General features: G+C 47.2%; 1 protein-coding gene across 3 annotated transcripts in view; it reads right to left on the bottom strand.

The window, feature by feature from the left end:
- CEP295 (centrosomal protein 295) overlaps positions 1-25,252 on the bottom strand; it is a 510,218-nt gene that overhangs the window by 59,921 nt on the left and 425,045 nt on the right. For all 3 annotated transcript variants that reach the window (XM_085621392.1, XM_085621393.1, XM_085621394.1), the window contains one exon: positions 16,366-16,542. In XM_085621392.1, the coding sequence (XP_085477518.1) occupies positions 16,366-16,542 (177 nt within the window). The remainder of the gene's footprint in view (positions 1-16,365; positions 16,543-25,252) is intronic.

Raw genomic sequence — 25,252 nt, 5'->3', positions numbered from 1 at the left:
GCTGTAATGGTGTATCTTCCCTCACTATCGAACTGGGGCTAAAGGGAAGTCTGTGTATGAGAATAGCCGTGCCTCTGGCATGGTTGCTATAATTGGCGAAATACAAATGTGCACCCCAACTGGAAGCACAGCGCGTGGAGTCGGATCTGGGCAAGTGTCTCCCCTGTAGCCAAGCAATATTAATTGAGTAAATAGTGTAGGACATGCCGTTTCTTGCAGTTATCATTAAGGCCCCGAATGTTCCAGGACATTAAGGATAGACCAGAGGGACGCTTTACATTACCCAACTGGGCGATTCGGAGGTTATGGCATGCATGACAAATGAGGTTGATCTCAAGTAAATAGTATCTGTGACAGTGAACAGTCTCATGAAAATCCAACAATATTTATGCGGGAGCAATTATCCGCCCCTATACCCCCAGCCAACCTCACTACCAAGAAAGCAAGGCCTACCCAAAACAGGTAGCAATATACAAAATACCAATCAACTCAACAGTAGAATGAAGACAACCCAGAAGTGGTACATCCATAAAACGTAAAACCAACCCAAGGTGTACACTAAAAGGGGGTGGGGGGGAGGGGTGTGGCAACGCCACGCCAGTTACCCAGCTACTTGAAACATTTTGCAAGAATGAAAATCATTATTCCAAAACACATATAGCGATGAAAAGAGAAATGTTTGATGTAATCAGCCAGACCCAGTTCCTAAGAAGAGTTCCATGAAACCTATGGTGTTTGGTATCAAACACCTTGTCTTGCTGTTCTGTTGCCAGTACTAGATTTATTATGACATGCACCCACAGGGCACCTTAGAGGTGCCCCCTGAAAAACCTAACATTATCTTGTGAGCTGACTGACTGGTATCGTTCAGCCTGCCACCATAGACATGTTTCTGACCCCTGCAGGTGTGTGCCACTGCTCTCGGAGGTCAGAAACAATCGCTGCTCCAGAGGAAGATGTTCACCCCTCCTCCAGCAAGATGGCTAGTGATTTAGCATATCAAGGCAAGGGGCTTCAAAGCCCCTGCTGCCTTTGACATGCGACCCCGGCCCCCAGACCTGGGAGATGCCACCCCCTGCCCTGATGCCCCTTTGCCATCAGGGCAGGTGGCAAATTAGATATGCAGTAGGAATGTTGCACCACCAGGCTAGTCACACCCCTAAGGTGGGCTACGTGATGTGCTCCACGAAAGAAGGGTTCCATATCTTGTTTTTGGTGGAATTAGGAACTCTGGTACAGGTTAATGCCCACTCCCCACAGGAAGTGGTCATATAGAGGGTGTAGTGACCCCACAGCTAAGTAGCCCATTGACTACTACCCTTCACTCTCCGAAATGTAATATTCAGGTGGCCCCCAGTCACCAGGAACTAATTTGTCTGCCTGAAAGAAGATGAAGGACAAATTAGAACCGAGGATGCGAGAACTGTGGACTAGCTGTGGACATTGGAGCCAAACCGTGCCTGCCTGGTCTCGTCCCGACAATTGCAGAGACCTGACTCGTGCTGCCACTATGCATCCTCCCAGAGCCTTGGAGGGCTGCTAGCACTTCTCCAACCAGCCAGCATCTCACTTGAAGTGCAACCACACACCACAAAGTCCGGTTCACCGATCTGCTGACCACTGGCAGCAGCAACCCAGGAGAAGGTTCCTAAAGCTCCCTGAGGTCAGCCTGTCAAGTGAGTTTCGGGACTCTAGACCCTCCAGGAGCCCTACAGCACCAATATCTGGGGTACCGGAGCCCTTGCAATGTGCCAACAAAACAATTGGAGCAACAGAGGGACAGACACAAAAGTCCAGACACAAATGACCTGGTTACATAGAACACTAACTCTTTTTGGTTTTTATCAAACGGGTATTATGTACTCCTGGGTAGGGCCACACTCATTTATTGGTCATGTGCCCCTCCAAGTGTTTTTTTTTTTCAACCAACCACAAATAGTCTCACATCTACCAAAGAAAAAGAGTGAGAAGAGTCAGAAAGTGCATCACGTGAGCACCATCCGTGGAGCTACTGGTTGGTACTCACCAGCTTGCTCATTTTGTCATCATCAGCAACTTTCATGACAGAAAAAGAAAAAAGTGGATGTTTTGCCCAAGTTTCAAATTTATGTGAAAAGGTGACGGAAAATAATGTGGAGACGATAATATCATCCATCAACGGTCTTAACCCTGTAATGTGCAAAAAAATACATTTCTAAATTAAAATGAGTAGTGGACCACTATTCCATACATACTTTATTTTCAACAGTGACCACACTCAGATTAAAAGAAAAGGCAGATTGTTCTGTGTCCAACCCAGACACCAACACCACCAAGGCAGACCTACCGATGTGGGACATCAGCATCAGAGAGGTCATCGTCAAGAGTGGCCCCGTTTTCCTGTTTTGGCCCCATCTTCAGCTTGGCCTAAAAGGTGAGAGCCTTCAACGCAAGCAACACGCCAGACAAAACCAGTCTGCACGCAAGTCTCACAGCCAGAGTCCGAGACTACCAACGGTGCACCCTTTCTTCAGTGACCCTTAGGAGTCGAGCCCCCTTTTGATTCTGCTGAACTGTTTCCTCAGTCCACACTTGCAGCCTTTTTCCTGTTACAGGTTTCCCCATTGACTTCAGTAGTAGCGTTCAAGGCTACCCTTGCAACCAGCACCTCTGCACCCGAACATACCAGGGGAGGTAAACCAAAGCAGCTGGTGGGTCTAAGGACCTTGGCCCCTACTTACCTTAAGCCCAAACGAACAACCCTGTAACTCAATTGCAAGGATATCTATGCAATGTACGTTTTCCCCTTAGGATAACATTAATGCGTTTGAGGCTCATGCCTCAAATCCGACAGAAGACTTTTCTGTGCTTCTGAAAATCGCTAACTCGAAAAATACTTACATGATCTCGAAGATCTTGGTGTGTTCATTAATATAAAAAGCTGCATTTTTCTAAATTGGTTTTGGATTTCATTATTGAGTGTGTGCCTCATTTATTGACTTTGTGCAACAAATGCCTAACGCACCCCTTCGATAAGCCTAAACTGCTAGACCACACTACCATAAAGAGAGCATTTGGGATTTTTAAAGAAAGCCCCTGTAAACAAAGAAGGGTCATCTGGACTATTTGCATAGTTTACCCCTTAGGTGGACTGCATAAATAGTCAGCTTCCTACAAGCGGTATCCCTTGAGGAAAGGGCATCTTGTCAGTGTCAGAAGGACTGCCCATGTGATGAGGAATAAATGTTGTTGCCTTCGAATCGGACAGCATGAAGGGTGGCCGTCAACAGTGGAACACGTTCTGGCATGGGATGCGGGTTCAGTACTGAAAAGAGTATGGACCTGGGAGAAGAACCACATGGCCCAGCTGGTACACAGGGAGTCCCAGATGGGAGTCTTCTTGTGAACTGCAGCTGCGCCAGGGGGAGCAGGTGTCAAGTCCAAATTGTATAACATCACATTTTGAAACTCCTGGATTTAATGGGGAGGCCAGGGGAAATTGGGCTGGCGTGGGATAGTATTTGGATGTCACTCTGTAGAACAACTTTGAGAGCAGGTCCGGGTGGCTCGATGACGCCCTTGAGCCCTCGCAGAAGATTGAGAGCGGTGGAACAGTGTCGGGTCCCGCTTGGACTTTTTTTTTTAGCTTTTTCTTGGACTTTCCAGAAAACTTGAACCTTGACTAAGACCTGTTACAGGCACAGCTTCAGAATCGGGACTGTGATCTCTACCGTGACTTTGACTGATGCAGGTCTTTCGATGCTTGGCATCGAAGAGCTTCCCCTTGCACTTCCAGATAGTGTTCAGGTGCATCAAGGCGCAGTTGCTCCATTTCTTTTTTTTTTTTTTTTTAAATAAATTTATTTAGTCCAGTCAGCATCACAGTTCACACAGTTTGTATGGTTGTTTAGGTTACAAGATACACATCACATAACATAAAAGATATTTACATTGGTTGAGTCCCATATCTCGTGCCTCCCTGACAATGTGAAAAACCGCATTAAACAGACAACACTACGACATTTCCTTCCCCCGGCAGGTGTGCAAACCGACTTGTCCTATTTGATTTCACTACTTTTTACATGAAATTTTAAGATCTGGTACTCGCACCATACCCTACAATGATATAAGAAGAGAGTCCACCATATTAAGTGTCGTGTAATATGCGCTCACAGCAGTTTGCATGTATTACTCATCTTCCCGCGTTAACAAGAGGTATTGTTTTAGTGGTTCCCAGAAGTCTCTGTGCCTCGATGGATGCGGTAGTTCTTCTGCATACGTTTCCATAGTTTCTCTGCAGTATGACATGTCCATAAGCCAGTCCTTGAATCCTGGGGGGTGTTTGCTACCCCATTTAATTGCAACTCTTCTTTGACAGTAATAGTGCCACCGCCAGGAACTTTCGTCGTTTGGCCAATTTGAGTTTATACATCCCTAATAAACATACAAGAGGTGTGTTCGGCACCGACTCACTTAGCATTGTAGTTATTGCCTCTGTAATGTCCTGCCAATATTTATGTACCCGTTGGCATGCCCACGCTAAGTGCAAAAAGTCCGCATTCGTTGCATTACATCTTTGACACCTATCATTAAGCGTCAGTCCATATCTATGATGTTGTGTCGGGGTGTAATAATATTGGTGGAGAAATTTTAAATGTATTATTCGTAGGTTATAGTTTGATGTTAGCAATTGTAGTTGTGTGCAACAGTATTCCCAATCCTTTTCCTCTATCCTTTCTCCTATCAGTGTTTCCCACCTAGCAAGTGATCTGTTGGCATCCTGACTTTGTTCTGACTGTGATACATTATATAAACGAGTGATTAACTTCCCGGATTGCTGCTTGCAGCCGCAGGTGGGCAAACACTTTCAATGGGGTATTGTGCGTGCTTAATGAGGGGTCCTCCCGTCGTATGAATCTGCCATGGGGAAAAACGTCTTTCAAGGTGGAAATGTTCATTTCACCTAGCAATAGCATCATTTTCTTCTCTTGTGTGACTGACAGTTTGGGATGATTAGCAATGGGGAGCGTTAGGGCGTAGATGGGAAGCTTATTGGCCCTGTGCCCCATTTCATACCACGCGTGTGTAGTGCAGTATACCGGTTGGATCGTGTTCCTATGCATGTGTGGTTTCGGGTCAGATATAAAAGCTGACAGCAGTACTGAATGTGTGCTGTCCGCCTCAACTGCTACGTGTGGAATGTATGCATGTGGTTTAGTCCAGTAGTGAGCATGGTGTGCCTGTGCGCAGTAGAAGTAGAGCTGTAGATCGGGAGCTTCAAAACCGCCTAAATAATATGGCCGTGTCAATACAGTCCAGCTGACTCTAGCCTGTTTGCCTGCCCACGTTAGCTTGTGCATTGCTGATCGCAATCTTGCAAAGAATGTTTGCGTCAACCAGATTGGGATATTAATAAATAGATACAAGAATCGAGGTAGCACGATCATCTTCTGCAATGCGATGCGATCCTGTCAGCCAGCGATAAAGGCATCTTTATCCATATAATAATACATCAGCGGGTCCCTGTACTATAACATTTACGGGGTAAAGTCGCAGGGAAAAACACAATGCCAATAACCGCAAGAGAAACCCCTTTAAACAAAAACTATCCCACAGAAAGCAAACAGTCTTCTATACCATTCTGTCTTCTATACCATTCTTTTGTTTTTATTAAAAAAATATAGAGATTTATATTTACTTTGCTCATTGAATTAATCTTTAGATTTTTTGTACAAGAACAGAACAACAATGCAACTCTTCATCTAAGAAGCGTTATGTGAATTGACGAAGCAGTGTAAATACTAGAGGTGCATAAACAGTTTACACAAACACATTAACCCCTTCAGTGCCCGCCCCTTTCCTCGCCCTGTGCCGGCCGTTTCATTAGCGGGCGGGGTTTATGACGAGCTGGTCTCGTCATGGGCACAGTGCAACCGCGGCCCATGACGAGACCAGCTCGTCATGGGCATTGAAGAGGTTAAAAACAAGTACAATAAATACAATACATCAAAGTGTCAAAATCAATAACATACAGGAACATCATATACACAGAGAACAATACAGAAAAACAGAAAAAACAGTTGCGCCGACGCGAGTTTCGGAATCTCATACACCATACTTCCTCAGGGCGCTGATGGTATTTTCAAAAGGCAAAAACTCACAGTGTTAATTACTACAATAAGTTAAGTCGGGTAGATCGTTCGATTTCATAAGTTTCTTTTATGCCTCGTCAATCTCATTTGTAAAGCCACAAGAACTTAAGTAGGGTGCGGATAAATCACGAAAAATGACTTCAAAAGCTTGTATACGCGCACATCTGGCGTCTTATAAAAGATGTAAGGTCAGAGGAGACAGTGGTTATACTAAGCCCAGAATGAAGCTCACCGGACTAATTCCACCGTAGGTATAAGATAATCAGAGTTATGAAACTTTCATTAAGGTGGTTTTTCTCCACCAGTTTAGAATTCCTTAAAAGGCAAGTGGTCCCCGTCTTACTGTCACGGTAGAGCACCAATCTCAATTCAATACATTTCAATCGGAGAAAATTCCCTCGCGTATATCCAGTTCTCTCAAATTTTTCTTGCAAGAGCCAACCGCCTCTGAGGCTCAAATTGTTCTTCCAAGAGCCAACTGCCTCTGAGGCGGTTGGCTCTTGGAAGAAAAATTTGAGAGAACTGGATATACGCAAGGGAATTTTCCCCGATTGAAATGTATTGAATTGAGATTGGTGCTCTACCGTGACAGTAAGACGGGGACCACTTGCCTTTTAAGGAATTCTAAACTGGTGGAGAAAAACAACCTTAATGAAAGTTTCATAACTCTGATTATCTTATACCTACGGTGGAATTAGTCCGGTGAGCTTCATTCTGGGCTTAGTATAACCAGTGTCTCCTCTGACCTTACATCTTTTATAAGACGCCAGATGCGCGCGTATACAAGCTTTTGAAGTCTTTTTTCGTGATTTATCCGCACCCTACTTAAGTTCTTGTGGCTTTACAAATGAGATTGACGAGGCATAAAAGAAACTTATGAAATCTAACGATCTACCCGACTTAACTTATTGTAGTAATTAACACTGAGTTTTCGCCTTTTGAAAATACCATCAGCGCCCTGAGGAAGGAAGATGTATGAGATTCCGAAACGCACGTCGGCGCAACAGTTTTTTCTGTTTTTCTGTATTGTTCTCTATGTGTATATGATGTTCCTGTATGTTGTTATTGATTTTGACACTCTTTGATGTATTGTATTTATTGTACTTGTTTTCAATGTGTTTGTGTAAACTGTTTATGCACCTCTAGTATTTACACTGCTTCGTCAATTCACATAACGCTTCTTAGATGAAGAGTTGCATTGTTGTTCTGTTCTTGTACAAAAAATCTAAAGATTAATTCAATGAACAAAGTAAATATAAATCTCTATATTTTTTTAATAAAAACAAAAGAATGGTATAGAAGACTGTTTGCTTTCTGTGGGATAGTTTTTGTTTAAAGGGGTTTCTCTTGTGGTTATTGGCATCTTTATCCATCTAACTATTTGTTCTTCCAGTTTCGTCATTGCTCTACCATAGTTTCCCTGATTACTGTGTCCGTCCCAGTGTACCCATACGCCTAAATATTTCACCGGGTCAGTTTGCCAACGTAGAGGGTAGTCTAGTGCCGGTTGGGTCGTGGCTGGCATGAGGGCTATGATCACTGATTTGTCCCAGTTTATTCGTAACCCTGCATACTGTTCAAAGCGGATGTATTCCCTAATGAGGCTGTTTAGGTGTATATTCGGGTATCGTGTGAATAGCACCAGGTCATCAGCATATAATGATATGATGAGGGGCCGTAGGCTAAACTGTAACGCTGCTTCTTTGTGACACTGTCGAATCCTGCATGCCAGGGGCTCCAGAATTAGGGTGAACAAAATCGGTGACAACGGGCAACCCTGTCTCGTCCCCCTTTTCACCTCCGTGAGGTCAGATACTTGCCCATTCAGCCTTATTCTAGCCATTGGGGCATTGTATAAAATCTCTATCCATCTTAGGAATTACGCAGGAAATCCCATCCTACGCAGCACCACGAACATAAACCTCCACTCCACTGAGTCGAAAGCCTTCGCAGCGTCTAATAGAGCCGCTGCCGCTGGCATTTCTGGGTCCAGAGTATGGTACAGGGCGAAGATGGTGCGTATATTTTGAGTGGTAGATCTATTGGGTACAAAACCTGCTTGGTCAGGTAACACCAACTTTTCCTGCAAAAGCTGTATCCTAGTTGCAATAACCTTTGCGAGAATCTTAGTGTCAATGTTTATTAACGATAGGGGGCGATAAGATTCGCAGCGTGTCAGATCTTTGTCTGGTTCAGGGAGTGCCACTAACAGCGCTTCTCTCAATGTGGCAGGGAGTGTACCCTTTTCATATGCCTCCTCGTACATTTCTGCTAAGTGTGGTATCAACAGGTCCTTATATGTTTTGTAGAATGCCCCAGGTATCCCATCCGTCCCAGGGGCCTTATTGTTCGGCAATGAGTTAATGGCGTCTATGAATTCGTCTTTAGTGATGTGGTGGCCCAGGAACTCCCGGTGCTTGAAGCAGTTTGATTTGGACCGTGTGTCATATAGCATCCTGTCTGTGTCATCCCTTATCTGTGTTATGTATGATGTGGCAAACGAGGGTTTAATCTTGCTTGACAAAGCTCGACCCGGTCTGCCCCCCTCCCCGTAGTTTCTCGCTGTATATCGTCTTGATTTGTACTTTATCTCATCTGCTGCATATTTCTGATAATCGTCCATCCTTCCCCTGATCTCTGCCAGCAATGTCTGATTGTGTGTCTGTGTGTATTCCCTTTCTAGTGTAGCTATGTCTCTCTCTATTATCTGTAATTGTCGCTGTATATCCTTCAGGATCCCGGCATTTTTTTTTATACAGTGACCTCGGATGTTTACCTTAAAGGCCTCCCACAAAGTCCCCGCACTGTCGACCGATTCCGAGTTTATCCCGAAATAGTCTATTATTGCCTGTCGGAGGTCGCTTTGAAACACCTGGTCTAATAGGGCTGTTCCCTGTAACCTCCATGTGAAATGGCGGGGTATGTGCGTAGGGATGTTCATTGTAAGACGAACCGGAGAGTGGTCCGACAGTGTCTTAGGTAGGTGCTTGACCGTCTGTGTCCATGTGCATACTTCCGCTGTAAGCAGTCAGTAATCTCTGCGGGACCACGTGTTATACGTCGTTGATGTGCATGTTCCCTCCCTACAGCCCTCATTTCTCATCCTCCATATATCTGTCATTCCCCATGTTATCATGCCCTCTTTGAGTGCTTTGGCCGCTCTCTTTCCATATCTCTCGTTACCTGTTGACCTGTCCAGCGCTGGGTCCAGGCATGTGTTAAAGTCGCCTCCCCATAGTATTGGTGTGGTCGGAAAGTCCCTCAGCTTAGCCCAGATTTCCGCATAAAACTCCGGATCATCCGTATTTGGGCCATATGATGTTATAATCGTCAGTACAGTGCCCCCGAAGTTTCCCTGAACCATTATGTAGCGGCCTTGGTCATCAGTCAGTGTGCGGATAAGCTGAAATGGGGTATTTCGTCTGATGAGTATCAAGACTCCCCTAGCATACGTGGAGTACGAAGATGCCAAGCGATAGGACGCCCATCTAAGACCCACCCGCGGCTCGATGTTGGTAGTGAGGTGTGTTTCTTGTATCACGCCACATCAATGTCATGTCTGTCCAAATATGCCAGTACTTTGCGTATTTTCTGTGGGTTTTGTAACCCCCGGACATTCCATGTTAGAAACGTTAATTTTCGAGTATTCTCGTCAGCGTTAGCTATATTCCTTTGTCCTTTACTCGGGCTGCCGTGTTCCTCATATGCCATGTGTGTGAAGTTGTATGTGTGTGAAAAGCTCCTTCTTGCCAACTGGACATTTTTATCTACCCCTTTCCCCACCCCCACCCACTCCGCCCTAACCCTTACGGCGGAGAAATTCCCAACTCGCACCATCATGTAATCTGAAATGAAAAACAAAAAAAGGAGGAGGGAAACAATAGAGGAAAAAAGGAAAGAAAAAAACAAAAACCCCCTTTTTCAACGATCTGGTGTGGTGTACACTGAGGGACGCTTGCCGCCCGCCTGTCATCTGTGGACTGTTCCACATGGGCAATTGCCCTGCAAACATGTATATCAAAACCTGAACTTATCGTTCTGAATTACAAAAGGTGCACTATACAGCTTCTTACTATTAATCCATAGACTCTGGGTTGGTTGAAGTTACATGACTACAAACATTTAATACTCAATACAACATTACATTGCGACGTCGTAGTGACTGTAGTATTCAACTTATCTGCGTCGTGCGCATGTCCCTCTGGTGAACATCACTTGCTCAGCAGCCAGTTCTCTGTTCACCTTTCCGCCTAAGATATCTTGTTCTGTTGTAGTGTATGTCTTATAGTCTGTCGTCATATCAGCTGGGGATCAGATCCTCAGACACCAGCTGCCGTGGACTTTGTCAAGTGTTGCCTTCCGTTGCAACCTTTCTGGATTCTCTAGGTGGCGGGAGTGATCATCCGCCTGCGCTGTGTGCCTTTACTCGACGTCCGACGTGGTAGACCTTTCTTCCTGACCTCCCCGTGGAGATCTCAGTTTTGACCTCGCTTGTTCTTTCTGTTGTAGGAGTTTGAGGACGTCCTTTGGTTCATTATATATTTTCACCTTCCCCACGTCCGTGATCCTAAGCCTCGCCGGATACAGCATTGCGTACGGTATGTTGAGCTCTCTCAATTTTTGTTTCGCCTGAGTAAACTTCTTTCTTGCCTCCTGCACCGAGGCAGTGAAGTCCGGGTAGATCGAGATATCCATGCCTTCGTGAGTTAGCTTCCCCAACTCCCTGGCCTTTCGCAGTGCCGCGTCTCAGTCTCTGTAGTTTAAGATCCGCGCAATAATCGGCCTCGGTGACGCGCCTGCAGGCGGCTTTGGCGCCAGGGATCTGTGTGCCCGCTCCACTATGAAGATCTCTGAGAACGTGTCCCTTCCTAGCATGGAAACGAGCAATTGTTCCACGAACCGTTCCTTAGGACCCGTATTTGTTGTTCCGATATGCCAGTCAGGCGAATGTTATTTCTGCGGGACCTCGCTTCCAAGCCTTCTGCTTTGGCTATGATGGCGGCCATGTGCTTTTCAATCTTCGCCTGCTTCGTGTCTGTCTGTACCTGGGCGTCTTCGGCGTCCGATACTCTTCGCTCAGCCGTGTCTAATCGTTCCGAATGTTTATCTAGACACTCTGACATTCTGTCTACTCGATATGTGAGGGAGTCGATTTTCCCATCTATATTAGATAGAGTAGCTTGAATAGAGGTAAACATGGCTTGTACTTCGATGTTTGTCACTCCCCCCGTTGCGTCTGCCTCCACCTGTGGACGTGGCTGCTCCTCCGTCCTGCCGTTTTTTTGGGCTGTTCAAATGTTATTTTTGGTTGTGTCTTGTCTGCCTTCCCCATGGTCGTGGCTTCTGGCCTATGCCGCTTCTGCGTCTTCCCAAAAGCGTGTATTCCCTGGCGCTTATATGTCACGTGCTGCTGGTCAGGGTTCAGATTCTGTCTGTCCGTTCTTGCGGGGGTTAGCAGTTCTCACTTCGCTTTCGCCAGCTCAGCTCTCGCCCCTCTTCGCCGTTCTCAGTTTCAAGCCCTGAACCCGAATAGATTCCTCTTGCACACTATTCCACCATTAGGTTCACTGTGCTCCTCAGCCTGGGCCCCATGGGGCCTCCAGTTGCCACGTTTTATTATAGTGGGTAGTTTGTGTAGAGCCTAGGTTCGCAGTTCCTAGTTTCGCCGCTCAGACGCGAATCACCCTGACCCTTGAGCCATAGTATCATGCACCGCCGATTACCAGTTCTCTGATCCGGCGCTTGGGCTGCTCCCGGTCTGGTGCCTCGTGTCTTGCGCCCTTACCCTCCAGATCTTCAATGTCTAAGCTTCTAGCAGGATTAGTACAGGCCCCGCGCTTTTTCCACCTTAAGCTTTATAGCCACCTCCAAAAGGTGCCCCGCACGTTGGTCGAGCTCGGTTCTGGCAGCTCTATACTGTCCAAAATTTCGTTGATGCTCGGTTCCTTTCTTCCGGGGTAGTGCACAGCCCAGCGCGCACAGTCCTTCAATCTTACACCTCTCTCAGGCATCTACAGCTGACCCTTCCCTTGCAGGCCTCAGTCGGCAGCTAATGCTGGGTTTGCACCGCAGGTGTCCCTCTCGTGTCATCCACGTAGTGCGAGCCTTCATATATTCCCCCCCCCGGTCGTGGGATATAAATATAACTCCCGCTCCAACAATCCTGGGGCTCACCGTTATTCGGTCAAGGCAGCAATCTAGCAGGGCCCGCAGCTTTCCCGGCACTGCCGGAGATGAACCGCCACCAGCGCCGATTTGCGTACGTTACGTCGCGGCAGTGTCCGCCACTCCAGGCCGGCGCTTCAGTGCCGAACTCACGCTGCTAGGACCAGGAGTCTCGGGTCACCTCTCCGCTCACGTATGCTCGCGAATCTACCAGGCTCGGCCAGCGAGTGTATCAGACGGGTCACTATGCTAGGTCGCACCTTGTTGTAGCAATCAGTCTTCGATTTTTAGGATTTTGTAGGATTTATACGGGCTTCCGCGAGGAGCTCCCTTAAGATGCGGCCATCTCGCTGCGCGGCTAGCTCCGCCCGCCCGCAGGTGCTCCATTTCTTGGGGTCATGTTCAGACCCAAGACACCACAAGCAAACTAAGAGGGGGGGGGTCAGTCACAGACATTTGTTTGCGTCATTCCCCGTAAGGCTTCTACTCTGACGACTTTGCTAGGGCAACGTACCCTCCAACACTGGTCAAAACATTTATGGAAAAAATGTTTCAAAAACTTCAAACAGTCTAAAGAGACCTGAAGAAGATCCGGATCAGTGTTTGTTGGCACAGAAAGAAAGGAAGGAATTGATATAAGCATACATGGGTGGTGCCTATATAGGCTTGTGCACATGCAAAAAGATGTCAGTGTCACATGCCAGCATGCAGGGTACTGCTTTCGGTTTTCAGGACCCAGTCCGATGCCTCAATGAATATTCAAAAGGTGAGGAATCTGCAGTCAGAAGTCTCTATCATAAACAGCTATTCGCTAGCTAGAGCTATTTTAGAGCTTCTTGGAGGAGGGAGTGATCGACCCACAATTGGCACTCGCTGGTAAGGTCATACCACCCGAGTGGTAGTCTGTAAGATATGAATGCCAGAGAAAGGCACGATTATTAGACTGGTGCTCATGACCCACCAGCAGAGAGCTTAGGAAAGGTCTCCAAAAATTGGGCATGCTTCAGCATTGGCAGACCTGGTCTAGGTTTACTTGCAATTTCTGTGTTATAGTAACCTTTCAATCTAAATAAGGATGACTGTACCAAGAAAAGCTTGCATGAAGCTACATTAGCTTACATGTTGATGGCAAGGCATTTAGAGATGGTCATCAAAATACGGCCAAATTTGAAAAAAAGAATTTGGAGTAAAGAAATATGGATTATTTGGGGTGGGTTGACCACCTACCTCAAGGAATAATCACAACCTGTGGCACAGAGCAGACTGGCTTAACTCAAGGCAAATTGTGAAGTATTTATGTAGTACCAAAACAGTAATCAAGTCAAAATGCAAAACAATAAAAGCCCTGAACCAAATTAGAAAACTAGAGTAAAATGTAATAAACAAACTGACACTAAAATGACAGGAAACCAATATTGGCAACAAGATTTTTTTTTTTTTTTACGTTTTAAGTAGTATAGCGCCAAAAGCCTATAGGTGCCAAAGGAAGTCCATTGTCGCAACAAACAGGAACCTAGGCGCTACTTGAAGCTGACCGCAAAGGGTTGCAGGTGGGAAACAACAACCAGGTCAAAATTTTACCTTCTCAATTAGTCTTAAGTTCCATTCTGCCACAGGAGTACACTTGTAAAGCCCCCCAGGACGTTCAGGGAACCTCACTGGGTGTCAGGCAGAGACGGACAGAAGGATCCTGTCCAGGTCCAGTTCGCACTGGTCAGCTTGGTACTTCCAGGAAAAGGTATCTTGCAGCTTGTTGTTTCCCTGTAGCCATACAGGAGTTAAACCAACTGACACCTAAGTCCAGGGTATAAGAGGAACCTTCATGGCTTCTATTAAGTCACAGACAGCAGGTCCAGTCCTCATCTGATCTTCTGCCGGTCCGGATACTGTTCTGAAGAAAGTGCCTGGGGATGCTACATTTATGCCTGGCACTAGCTAGTAGGTGGGGATGACTTCTGGGCCCTTCCTAACCAATGGGGTAAAGGTTCCCTGGCCCTGACCTACATACTTTGGCAGTAGTTTCATTTTGCCTTACTGCAAACAGGCCCAAATGGCATGTGTCAGGGCATTTTCAAGTCGGCGGAGCTCTGCAGCCACACTAAACTCGGGCTATGAGAGCTGGGTTTGTGTAGTGGACTGTGGAAATCCTAGTGTCCTCCCACATCTAACACTAAAATCCAGTTTGAGGCAAGCACTTTACTCATAACAAACCCACAGAAAGACATATGGTAGGTCAAAAGCAGAATTCTCCAATAACCAGACAGGGGAGCCACAAGAATTGTCTTGGCATCTTAGTCTCTCAATTTCAACTGTGACCCAAGTGTTACATGTCGTCTGTTAAGCAGGATTTGACACTAATGCCAACAAGGATGCCTATAGCCTCAACTTCCAATATTCTGTAAATTCAGAGGAGTCATAAATGCCTATTCAGGTCAGCCTTTTGCTTGCTCCTAGGGGGCATTTCATACCTTTTTCACACCTATTCAAGGCAGAGTCTTATGCTCACTAGCCTTCCTATAGTTCAGGCAGAAAAAGGGCAACTTTCTAATAGTTACTTTTCCTTAATGTGTATTCAAACCTGACTTTCCATTAAACTGGATTTTATCAATTATTAAAACATAGCGGTTTAATTATTTTTCTAACTTGTCCCATTCCTGAGATACAATATTAGTATTTTAATCTGCACTCTGGGTTTCTACATAGGACAACTAGGTCTGTCACAGTGAAAATAGTTTTTAGGCCGTTGTTGTTGTAGGGACACTGTGAGATTAATTTTCGACATGTCCCACTTTTAAATACTCCTGTTTAAGCTACAAAGCCTACATAGGGGTGACTTACTAATATTTAAATGGGAGATTTTTACCTGTCAAAAGAGGTTATTTTAACAGGTCACACAGCAGCTGTCAGGTTACCATTGGAAGGCCTGAAGTCAGGTTTGCTTTGTCACACTAGTGGATGGCAGTCCACAGGTGACATTTTTTTTTTGATAAACAAGTTTTTATTGTTTTTTGGTTTGTACAACATGAAAAACGTTTGAGCCCTTCGAACCACCACCATACAGCAACACAGCATGAAAACGCACCGCAGCTCCGCCCTCCCCCTGGATCCCCCCCCACAGGTGACATTTAGCACCCAGCCTCTGGTGTATTGTTTACACCATATACAAGGGCTTTATAGTCCAGTTAAATACACCAATAGAAAAAAGCCATTTCCACTATGTTTGACGGGGGGGGGGGTATGGAGGGGGGGGGGGGGCGCATAGACACTTTACTTTAGATTAGCAGGGGTAAGCTTCACAGAGTTCTAAAGCCAAAATCTGGTGTGACCATGCAAAAAAGGCACATTTCCTTCAGCTGGCATTTATAAACTGCAGGGTGAGGTGTCCAGAGTAAGCAAGAACAGAAAATGTGTGGTAAAAACAAAACATAATAATTGATATTGATGAAATTGAAGAGAATCCTGAATAAATAGTTGTATAAGAATTCACTGATCTGTCTATGAATAAGTAAACAGTAGGGAGAACGGATAGGAACTTTTCACACTCTAAAGTCAAAAAACTAGGAGAAAACATAAACTTAAAATTTACCAATTGCCAGAAAGCCCCATGTAAACTCACTGTATGCTGGTTTTATTGGGCCTTTGTCAAAAAACGATGATGACGCAAATAAAACAATAAAATGAGACAAATTAGAAATAGTAACAATATTTAGAATAAATTAGCTCAGATGATATGCAGGGACCATTTACCTGGTAGTGGTGGCCATATTTAAGAGGGAAACAACTAAAGAAAACACACCAGTGGTACCTCTTGGAAGCAAAACTACCGGAAAGCTATTGGCAATGATTATGCACTGCACCCATCAGTTAGTGTAGAGCTGCACTCAGTTACTACTGTGCATGCTGCAACAGAGGGCCAAAGTAAAAGTCTTACTCGCGGAGCCCCCATCAATTAACAGGTCTTCGATACAAAAAGTAGCAAGTGAGACAAGTGAATTATGAAGCACAAATTAAGCACCTGATCAGTCCTAATGGATAACAGATGAAAAAGTAGAAAGTGATTAATATTTACCAAGCCACAACCTTCCAATTTAGAGCCATCATTAAAATTTGGCAAATTATTGAGGTTACAGTCATGCTTCTCCGCTTGATGTACTACTTCCAAGTCAGGCACAGTGACACAGCTGTCGTTGAAGCTTATCAGTGTCAAATCAGGCTCTTCCATTATGCCATGACCTGACCCAATGTTCTAGGAAAGAATTCATAAAAGAAAACAGTTAAAAAAAAAAAAAAATCAGCATAACACAGCATTTGTGTAAAAGCAAAAGTATATTAACTAAGGTTTTGCTGGTCACAAAAGTAATTCTAAAATCTCGTTATTTTCGTTATGGATGAGATACTCCCCATGAGTTTAGTTGGATGCCAGAACACAAATGTAATATTTAAATAAGCGTACAGATTTAAAAAATTTAACATAACAAATCTTGAAACACATTTAGGGAAAAAAAGCCACCTGTTCTATTCAAAGCTCAGATTTATCAGACACAGTGAAGGTAACTCCTGATAGAAAACAACTATTTCATTATGCGAAGTATATCTTATCAAAATAATTTGCGTAATGCAAATCTGCCATTAGCGTAGCATTGGAGTGCTGCGGGTTGTCTGATGTGTGTTTCCACATGGTTACGGGTTTTCTCATTAACCAGCATCGGAGTCCTATCTTAAAGTGTTTGGAACCTTATGTTCTAGTACATCGCTAAGACTGTGTTGTGACTGGATCTGAATGCTGCACATTGAGTTCAACTTCAACATAGATCGTTTTGTGGCAATTTCACATTTGTTAACAAATTGAGAGTGTGATTTTAGTATGAGAGGGGTGGATGGTGGGCTTCACCATTTGCTAATTGATTTCATTGGTTGGAAGAATGCCTGTTGTTCAGGTGTTGGGGATAATCTGTGCATGGCGATGCTGGGTACATGGCGTGTCTGTGTTGGCTCTATTTGTTAAATTAATTTAATTATGTTGTGTCTGTAATGTTGCTATCTACTTATGTTTGTGAGGGGAAAAGCAAAACAACAGTCGCCTATACAGTGTTAATGTACATAAGTGTCCAAACTAATAAGATATATTCCAGTAAGTGCACTCCATTCTTTGCAGACAATACTATTGGCTAGCAATTGTGAAATGAGTATTAGCTAAGAAAAAGGATTATCTTTATGCTGTTGAATTATTTGTATTCCTTTGTAACTTATCTTGGTGGAAATGACTATTAGGAGCAGCGTTAACGTGATTAATGCAACAGTAATGACATGTTAAAATTTGATGTCAGAGTGCCCAGACTAGTTCACAAAGACATAAGATGCCCCTGCCACATAAAAGTGTATCCTCAGATGTAAGATAACGAGGCCACTGAGAATTACTAAGCAATAAAATCCCCCATACTATCCATTCAGATGGGAACTATCTAGGCAACTGAGAATAACCCAGGTCTCAAATGGGGTACCATAGTCCGGTACACCAAACTGCAGGATACAGATGCATGCGAGAATTGCTCCAGCCATATCTGTTGCTATGATGTCTATTAAAGGGAAGGCATCTCAGTCATGTGATAACCATTTGTTTGGATCACTCAATCAGTAACCCCATACTAGAAGAGAGAAAGGAGAATGATAGAGTATCACACTCACATTAGGGAGGAAATAAATTAGGAGCCTAGAGTACAAAAGATTACTTAACTGTAAGAATCAATTTGCAGCTTGAAGCTACTGAAGGTTGATATACTGCACATTAAGCAAAGCAGAAATAGCTGACCCTGGATGGTGCTCATGTTTTCATTGGCGAGCAGCCCTTTTTTATGGAGCACTTTATAAATAGAACTACAGCCTCTCTAAATCTGCTCACCTCAAATGTTTTTTCTAGCAGACTTTTTAAGCACTGGGTGAAGACCGTGTCATCCACGGCGAGCTAGAAAAACGACAAAGCATTCTGCCATTTTGACAGCAAAGTCTTTGAGCATATGATCAATTAGTGCTATTTATAATGGGTTGAAAAATGCAGAATATTTTTACTATTCCAGGAATAGTATTACTGCTCTGGATTCGTAAAATACCATCAAAGCCAATCTGGAATAGATAATAGCAGCTCCTGACACATGTTGCAGGAGTGGGAGAGAAAATGCAAATTTAGCCTCCAGGAACGTCAGCTAGGGAAAACGTAACTTTCTAAAAGTTACTTTCCATTAATATTTGTTTAAAATCGACTTAACCATTGATGTGGATTTTAATAACTATTACAATTAGTTGTTTAATAATTTTTCTAGCTAGTTCCATTCTCAGGGTACAGTATTAGGATTTTAAATCTGTACTCTAGGTTTCTACATAGGACAGTTAGGTCTAGCACAATGAAAAATAGCTTTTGGGTGCTAGTAACTGTAAGGACATGTATCTTCATCCTGCAGTTTCATGTACCTGACCATAGTACCTCAGCAGGGGTATTAGAGACCTGGGTAATACTTGGCTGCCTATGTACTTTCCATCTGAATGGACCTTATGAGAGAATTTAGGGTCGAAAAATTCTCAGCTGTCTCAACATCTTACATCTGGGGGATGCACGATTATGTGACCGGGGCATCTTACGTCTGGGTGAACTGCTACTACTTTTTAAATATCATGCACCCTGCCTTGTGGACAACTAGGCCTACATAGGGGTGGCTCTTTAATATTTAAAGGGGAGGTTTTGACCTGTCAAATGGGTTTATTTGACAGGTCGAAATGCAGTTTTTAAACTGCCACAGTCGGGCTACACTGGTAGAACTGAACACATGTTTTACACTGTCACTGTAGTGCTGCAGACCATAACTGAAATTTAACTTGGAGGCCCTGGGTACACTTTGTATTGCATACTTTGGGCTTCTAGGTAAGTTAAATATGATGTAGGAAGCTAGCTCTGTATATACTATACCAAAGTAATGTATAGTGTGCAAAGAGTCCAGTGGATTCTCGAAGGTAGGCAGAGGCTAAAGTAGATAATACCTTACTCACTGTTTGTGTTAGTGTGCGCGAGCAGTAAGGCTCTGTCAGATGATGATGTTAAGCACTTATTGTACACACTCAGGCACGAAATGATTTCACATGCTCAAAGACTGAACTCTGACCAATTTGTTTTGTATAAAAATATTACTGAGTTGTATTTTATTTCTAGAACCAAGACAGGCCTGGTGCAGATAGATGAAAAAATACTTTGCAAAAACAATACAGTTGTATGCAGTTGTATGTACTTGTTTTGTTTACAGGTAGGTCAATTATTTTGAAACATGGGAGATTAATTTTCAGTTACTTTGCAGGTACTATATGATTACTTTTAAGTTACTTTTCAGATTACTTTTCTTACTCACTGTGATATGCCTAGATATCACACTGGGGCATTTCCTAGATAAAAGGTAAGTAAAGTACAAGTTACTTACCTTCGGTAACGATGTATCTGGTAGAGATGATTCTAGCGGCAGATTCCTTCACGTAGATGATCCCCAGGCATGAGACTGGATCCAGAAAACTTTTTGCCCAGCATCCCTGCGCGCCAGGGGGGCGGCATCACGCAACTTCACCCAGGCATCGTCCGCGCACGTGACGTCAGCGAGGTCACATAAGTCCCACCCTGGCGCGCCTACGACAGTTTTCGGCGGAGAACTTTTCCGCGCCACAACGCGGAGTCAGCAGACAAAACTGTGAGAGTATAGAACAGTGTGCGAAAGAGCAGCAAAAGTGAATGGTGAGGAGCAACACCATGAAGAGCAGCACCCGTAACTGCAGTACCCGTAGGCAGGGAAAGAATAAAGAACAGGGCAGCAACCCTGCCAGTACAGAGACAGCCCCCCCCCTCCCCTTACCCCCCCCCCCCCGAGACAAGGGACATATTTAAAGATGTCACGATAACAGGCAACAGGACCACAACCCCAACCAAAGACAAGGAAGGGGAACCAGTCGGGGACACACAGGGAACGACAAAACTCCAAGACATCCCCATCAAAGAGTGTGACAACCCCCATCAGGAACAAGGGCAGAGGCACAGCCAAAAGACCCCAACCTCAAGGATCGCAAGAAGCCAGAAGTGGAAATAAACCTACCCTCCCATGTGATCAACGGGGAGGAAAAAAGGGACAGCCTGACAGAAAGAGGGAAAGAAGGCACTCATAGAAGACACAGCCATCCACAGGGCAGCGAATGCAAAAGACCAAATAACAAGCCCTCGCAGAACGGGGAGGAAGGGCAGGCCGTGAAGGAATCTGCGACTAGAATCGTCTCTACCAGATACATCGTTACCAAAGGTAAGTAACTCGTACATCTAGCCGCAGATTCCTTCACGTAGAATAGATACCCTAGCCATACCCAAGGTGAAGGAGAGTCTGTGAGAGGACCCCACCCACCGGGGCAGGACAGAGGACCGCCCGGGGACCGAGTCTAAAAACAGGACGAGGAGCCCCATCCCCCAGGCAAGGGGAAGTGAAGAAGAGAGCAAGTCCTCACTCGGCAGAGGAGACAAGGCAAGGCGCAAAGAGGCCAAACACCCCATGCCCACGTGAAGCAACAATACCTCCGCCCAAGGCAAGGAAAGGAGCACCGAAGGAGAAGAGCAACCTAGAGGCTCCAAGGAGAAGAGGGAGAGCAAAGGCAATCCCAGACAGGATGGCACCGTAGGAGAAGAGCAGCCTAGAGACCCCAAGGAGAACAGGCAGAGCAAAGGCAATCCCAGACAGGAAGGCGCCAGCGGCAAGGAGCAGGTGGAAGCCGAAAAGAGGGGGATCTCAAGGTCACCCAGTAAGGATCATCCAACACCCCACAGGGGCAAACTGTGGCCGCAAGAGGGTCCAGAAACCAGGGACCATCCCCACCCACCCCACTGGGAAAAGAGGGAAAGCAGAGTGCAAGGCCCACTGGAAGCAGCGGAGAAGGCAGGAGGACAGTCCCACTAAAGCCCCAAAATGGTCAACAGTGCAGAAGGAACAAGAGGGCAGCACTGGCAAGCTCCGCCAGACGCCAGGGACACCACAGAACGAACACCTCAAAGCAAAAAGGCGAAGAAGAAGGTTGCATCCGCAACATACCATAACGCCACGAAGAGCGGAAGCCCGCAGGCGACCACAACTTCGCAGCACATACCAGGGCTATGTAACAGCCAACCCTGCCCCACATGGGGCATGTCAGATCCCAAGACATCGGAACCTCTTAGGAAGAAACGTCCGCAGCAGGGAAAAACAAAAAAAGACCTGCGGCAAAAAACACCGCAGGAGGCCTATCAAGCAGCCAGAGGGGAACGCAGAAGGCCCAATCTCGGGCACAGCATGGTGTGAAAAACCCAAATGAAAAACACAGTCAAAAAGGGCTGGCCAGCAGCCAACAGAACTACAACCTCAGCCAGACAACTGGGGCGACCCACCCCAATGGAAGAACAGCTCCAAGAAACAGAGCAACATGCAGGTCACTGAGGAGGCGAAGAAGGAGGGGGAGGAGGAGGACGAAGCCCTGCCAAGAACGTCTGGATGGCTGAGTCCGCAGGGTTATGGAACAAAGAAACACCATTGAAAGGAAGGTCCATCAGCCGTTCTCAAACATTCTCCGGGAACACAATTTCCCGAAGCCAGGCATGGCGATGAAGGGAAACCGAAGAAGCCATGGCACAACCCAACACCTCTGAGATGTCCAGAGCGGAGCGAAGGATAAACGCCGCCAGCTCCTGACCATCCAAGATGTGATGCCTCAAATCCACACAAGCACTCTCCTGAGAAGTGGTAGACATAAGGGACTCCGCCGAGTCCCACAAGCAAGAAGTAGCCCTAGACAAAACACACAGTGTGTTAAGGGCCTGCAGAGCCACACTGGTTGAAGCAAACATATTGCGCCCCCAAGAATCCAGCTAGCGGGTCTCCCGGGAAGGGGGGAGACAACAGCAGGGGCAAAGCAGGAAAGGCAGACTGCAAAAGGGGGCCTCTGGTTGAGGGGTGAAGAGAAAGGCACACCGGATCACGCGGTGCCGGATGGTGGCGGTGCAGAAGATGCTGAGGCACCGGGTCCCCCGTGGCAGGACAGCCCCAAGTCCCCAAGAGAGAAGACTGGAGTGAACCCTCGAAGGAAAGCAACAGTTCCCTACCACCAGAGCCCTGATTGAGAACCTCCAGAAGATGATCCGTGGGAAAATGAGTGGCTGGATCACCATGCGCAAAATTCCCACAGCCGTGGAAACAGCGCAGGTGAAAGCCGCACCCGCCTCCGTTGGGCCCTGCGGAGGGGAAAGCAGCTCCTCGTTAGGTGACGGCTGCAAGCTAAGGTGGCCATCCCCCAAGCCAACCGGAGGAAGGAATGGCGAAGGCCGAAAGGATGGAAAAGGGACCGAAGAGTGGGGGACTTGCGGCTCCTCCGGCAAAGACCGCGGTCGTGGAGACTGCGAGGAGCCGCCTTGAGACGACGTTGGGGAAAAAGCCACGAAACGGCGACCCGTCTCCGGCGAGGATGACACCAGCAACTGCCGAACCTCTAGAGAAGAGGAGCCATCCGAAGACGAGTCCATGACACAACGTCGGCCCTGGCGCCGAAGAGTCTGCAACCTGAGGCAGGACACAGTCGCTGACCGGCACCAGAGGAGACGCCGCGGCGACCTCCGACACAGCACAGGAGACTGGAACCGGGGAGGTGAAGGGACGCGCCAGAACGGCGCTGACCTAACCTCCGACAAGGCAGCCGCCTGCGCAAAGGGATGAGAAGGGTCCGGGGAGGGCCGAGGAGACCCCCACCAGCCGCAACTCGTAACAGGGCGAGATGGGCCCTCTGCCGACCCCTGTGGCGTCGACAGGAACAGTAGCTGCCGGCGCCGTAGCGGCGTCACCTCTGCCATGGACAAGGTCACCACCTGTCCTGAAGACCGAGAGGGGCTCAGGCAAGAAGGGCCTTTAGCCGACCCCGGCGGTGCCCCCAGGGCCAGCAGCCGCCGGCGCCGCGGCGGCATCACCTCGTTCTCCGACAAGGCCGCCACCTGTCCAGAGGACCGAGAGGGGCTGGGGGGTGCGACCCAAGCCCCGGTGACATCCCGTGACACCACAGGGACTCCCGCGGGAGTTTGCGGCGAAGCAGAGGCGTCGTGGTCCGAAACGGAACCCCAGAAGGGCCGCACCCCAACAGCACCACATCCTCCGGGCCTGGATCCGAACCAGTCGGCGCCGGGACCAGAGCCGCCGGCGACACCGCGGAGGGCCCCGCACACTGCAAGGGATCCGCCGATGTCCCAGGAGGGGGAGGAGGAGGAGGAGGAGGAGGAGGAGGAGGAGGAGAAGCCAGAGAGGCCTGCAAAGCCGCCGCATATGTCTCCATCTGGGCTCTGGTTGTCCCCACGCCGGGAAATGGCGGATAAGGAGACGACACGCGGGGCCGCACCACCCGCGGAGAGGCCATGCCCCGACAGGCCGGAACCCGACCCTCGGGGACAAACTGCGACACTTACCCAGAGGTGAGCGGTGCACTTGCGACCTGGGAGAAGATCGAAGTAGGCGAGGGAAGCCGCCGGTCTGAGAACCCTCCTCAGGGGCCGGCCGCGATGACGACGCCGACCTGGACACCAGAGCCGACATAAGTTTCATCCGGTGCTCATGCCGGGACTTCGGCTTCATCTGCTGGCACGCCTCACAATCAGTGGAGTCGTGGTGCTCCCCCAAACACCACAAGCAGATGAGGATCCGTCGCCAACATGAGGCGGCCACACAAAAACAAGTTTTAAAGCCCGAAGGCATTCGCACACTGTTCCCACACACGCAGCAATAGCAGAAGGGAGGGGGCTAAACAGGCCCAGAGCACAAACCGGATCCACGTTGCACGCGGAAAAGGAAAAAACTGACGCAGGCGCGCCGGGGTAGGACTTATGTGACCTCGCTGACGTCACGTGCGTGGACGACGCCTGAGCGGAGTCGCGTGATGCCATCCCCCCCAGCGCGCAGGGATGCTGGGCAAAAAGTTTTCCGGATCCAGTCTCACGCCTGGGGATAATTCTACGTGAAGGAATCTGCGGCTAGTAGTCTATCAGATACAGTTTTTCTCAAAACACAGTTTCTTAGGTTCCCATACAAGACACCCTCCGCACTTAGAAGTTTTTCAGACGAAAACAGTCAATGCAATCCTATGGAGGAAAATAGGGTTATCGTTTTGCAAGTAATAACCGGTCGTGAGAGGTGTCTTTCTGGGATTAGAATAAGGGTTCCCCCAGGGTCAAGAATGCACTCTCCAAGCACCCTCAGCAGCACTAGGGCGGCCGGATGCAGAGTGCTGAGGCCCAATGTTATACAATGGGAATAGAGAGCCTCTGGTTGGTGTCTGCTTAGGAGCAGGCTACAAGTGTGAGGGAGCCAAGCTCCTGGACTTAAGCTCAGGGCAAAGAGGGGGGGGGGGGGGGGGAGAGAGATAAAGTTAGCCCCCAAGATACACCCACAGAGGTCGGGACAGGCTGGCAGGGCTGGGGCCACGTCAGATGGTGTCCTCCTCTTCTTTCAGCAGGGCTCTTCGGTCCTTCTTCTTTCATCTTCTTGTCTGAGGAGGCAAGTTTTAGGGTTGCCCCTAAATACTAAATGTAGGGGCATTTCAGGTAGGTACAGGTTTAGACCAATGGGTCCCTTCCTTGGGGTAAGTACACCTCCTATTATGCCACCCTCCAGTGGGAGGGGGCATAAGCCTCTCTCTGGTTGGCTGGTACCCCCATCTTCAGGATGGCAGGGACTAAGAGTTGTGTTTCGCCTCACCTGAGGGGTGGAGTTGACAAAGGTGGGCACACCTCTCCTATCTTGCTTTTCCTGATGATTCTCTCCGCCCAAGGTGGGGGTCAGATCCGGTGGGGGCCAGTTGGTGGGAGCAGCAAATGGGTGTGGTAGCTCACAAAGGAGGCAAGCCTTTGAAGCTTCCACTTCGTGGACCCTGTCCATCTAGAC

The sequence above is a fragment of the Triturus cristatus genome, chromosome 8 (genome assembly GCF_964204655.1).
Source record: "Triturus cristatus chromosome 8, aTriCri1.1, whole genome shotgun sequence".
Taxonomy (NCBI): Eukaryota; Metazoa; Chordata; class Amphibia; order Caudata; family Salamandridae; genus Triturus; species Triturus cristatus.
This window is presented reverse-complemented; position numbering and strand designations above follow the sequence as displayed.